The 2,850-nt window shown below is 43.7% G+C and overlaps 1 protein-coding gene across 1 annotated transcript in view; it reads left to right on the top strand.

Moving 5' to 3' along the window:
* Window positions 1-2,850, top strand: part of PHKA2 (phosphorylase kinase regulatory subunit alpha 2) — a 72,443-nt gene that overhangs the window by 636 nt on the left and 68,957 nt on the right. The window contains 1 exon segment of the mRNA XM_077769203.1: window positions 90-199. Within this exon segment, the coding sequence (XP_077625329.1) occupies window positions 90-199 (110 nt within the window).

Raw genomic sequence — 2,850 nt, 5'->3', positions numbered from 1 at the left:
CCTTCCAGAAAAGAGCAAGTCTGGTTGGCTTGCTTTCCAGTGATACTTTGGTTCTTTCATTTTAAAAAGTCTCGACCTCCCACCGCCAGGCTCCATTCCGAGAACTGAACGGGGCCGTGAGTGCGTGGGAACCAGGCCCGCTTGGCNCCGCTTGGATGGGTACGCGCGGCTGGTACAGCAAACCATCCTGTGCTACCAGGTAAGCAAGGACCACCTCAAGCTGCCCTCTCCTGGCACGTATTCTCCTACCCACTCCCCTCCTGGGTCCTGAGCCTTTGCACTTAAGAGGTTTTTCTCTGCTGGCCCGTGATTACCCTCACTCCCATTCCACCCCATCCACCTTCAGGGGACCGACGTGCTGTGCGGCCACTCTTCACAGATTCTTTGACCACTGTTTGGGATGGAAGACAGAGCCCCCCGGGTGCCTTGAACACAAAAATGGGCCTTTTTGTATTGACTGTCCTTTTGGGGGTGGGGCGCGAGAGGAGGCGTGTATAGGCTGCACAGAACACACTGAATGAGGACGGGGAACTCGGGACTGCCAGGGTGATAGTCAGGAGCCAAGAACCCCCTGAGGCTGCTGCTCCTTGAGTTGCTTTGTTAGAGACGCACCTGGGAGGGCCGTAGGGGTTACTCTGGTTGATATTTCACAGGTGAGAAAACCACAGACCAAAAAGGTTACCGTCTGAGCCAAACGCAGGTCTTCTGCTCCCAAGTTTAAGGGGACTTGTGAGGCTGCCCATGTGGTCTGATGTATGAATATGCCTGCTCTTCTCTATTACTGGACTAAAGTTATATGTGGGCCCATCATGTAAGACCACTGGACTATTTTTATTCCTAGTGAGGACAGCAGCGATGTCCCTTGCCCTCAGTCAGCAGCAACTATTTATAGGACCTCTCTGTCTGAAAAGGAAGTGGCATTCCAGGGATAGAGGCTCAGCCTACAAGTTGGAGCTGTAATCATTCCCAAGCCCCTGACCATTTTCCCTTCTTAGCCAGTTTCTCAGTCCTGTTTCTTCATTCAGGAAATATTTATTGTGTACCTGTTATATGCCAGGCACTCTGTCAAGTGCTGGCCCTACCAAGAAGAAAAAATCCTTGTAGTATGATGAGATCTGTGCATAAGGTATAGGTCCAGATGCCTTTGTCCGAGATCCTTGGGGCCAGATGTTTGGAAGTCAGAAATGTTTGGATTTTAGAAAGGTAATATACATAGATATTCCTTAATAACTGCAGTGGGCAGCATTCTTTAATCAAACCCATTTTTCTCACATCGGAAAGTGAATATTCACATTGAGCAGGAAAAGTAAAGCCTTAAATAGTTTCACATCAGTTCAGGTCACTTTTGGCCACCAAGCTTGCTGCAAACTTATGAAAGCACTTGAAATTTTCAGAGCTTATTGGCTTTTGAAATTGCACACGGACTGTGGTCCTTATTTGGGGGAGCTTAGCCCAGTTTGCGGAGCATGGGTGGAGTCCTAGAAGACATGACGTTCAGGTTGAGAATTGAGGAAGGAATAGGCAGGTAAATGGTGGTTATTTTTTTTACCTTCCTGTTTGGATTATATTACAATTACATCTACAGATTGTTTTGAAATTTCAAAATTGAAAGGTTTTCCCCTTCATTACTGTGATGGAAGGGGCTATAAGGAGAACTGATGAAGCCTGGTTCTTGTGTCACACCCGTGTTTGTCCCCCCAGCCCTGCCTTGAATGACATGTGTTAGCTTTGACTCAACGTCTTTTAAGTCCAAGCCCGCATCATCTGTAAATGGGGACAGTAACATGTACCTTCATCGGGGTGTTGTGAAGAAAATTTGTGTTCCGTATGTTGCCAGGTACCCAGTAGGCAAACAGTAATAGTGCTGTTGGTGGTATTATGACTGACCTAGGCCACACGTCCTCACCTCACCACCCTGGCCAGTAATACTCCCTTTTTTGAAGGCCCTGATACAGCTACTACTTGCTTTCTAGTCTGTGAACGTAATCATGTCTCCCCATTGATGCAGTGAGATCTTTTAAGCACAGAGGCCTTCATCCGTTTTGTACCGTTTGGGTTAAGCACTGTTTCAGGCTCATGGAAGATACCATTAAATTCTTGCTGATAAAATAATTCCTGTGGGCCCTGACCCAGCTATTGATCCAGGCTTGCCTTCTCTCTGGAGCAAAAGAACTGCCTTATTAAAGCAAATTTGCAGTGTTGGACTTTCCTCTCCAACATTTTAATGATTAAAAGAAAGTTATCTTAGCCTTTAGTTGTATTTATTTGGGGGGTAGTTGGTGAGAAGCTCTCATGTNGTGATCGTAGGTCACCTAAGCACTCTAAAAATGAATGGGCAATTTTATGTGTCTGTTACCATGATAAAAAAAATGAATGAACTGGACTAGTGGTTTCTAAATTTATGCTGTATCTCCCCATCTCCTGTAGATATATGGAAATGTTATGAGGTGTTTTTCATTGTCAGCTTATTCAAGGTCTGAATTCTCCTGATTTGCTTTCTAAATTGATTTCACTTGTTAGAAATCATTTAGTGTGAAGTATGTTAAACCACATTCTTCTGTTAGAGACAGTAGTGTGTTAGCTAATTCCTTTTCCTGTATCTGTGAAAGAGAACAACTTTTTTCATTAGTCATTTGCCAAATACATTTGCTACAAATATTACTTAAATTTTTAAGGCAAAAGAAGATCTATGTTTATAAAAGGGTCCTTTTGCAGATATGATTTCATATGTACAGAGAGTATAAATAATACACTCTAGGAAGTATCTTCAAGTAATTAGTGACTTAAAAAAAAGAAATTCTTAAGATTTATTTTGGTCCAGATAAGAAATACTGAGTGTAAATCTCTTTG

This window comes from Crocuta crocuta, unplaced genomic scaffold (assembly GCF_008692635.1).
Source record: "Crocuta crocuta isolate KB4526 unplaced genomic scaffold, BGI_CrCroc_1.0 scaffold312, whole genome shotgun sequence".
Taxonomy (NCBI): domain Eukaryota; kingdom Metazoa; phylum Chordata; class Mammalia; order Carnivora; family Hyaenidae; genus Crocuta; species Crocuta crocuta.
This window is presented reverse-complemented; position numbering and strand designations above follow the sequence as displayed.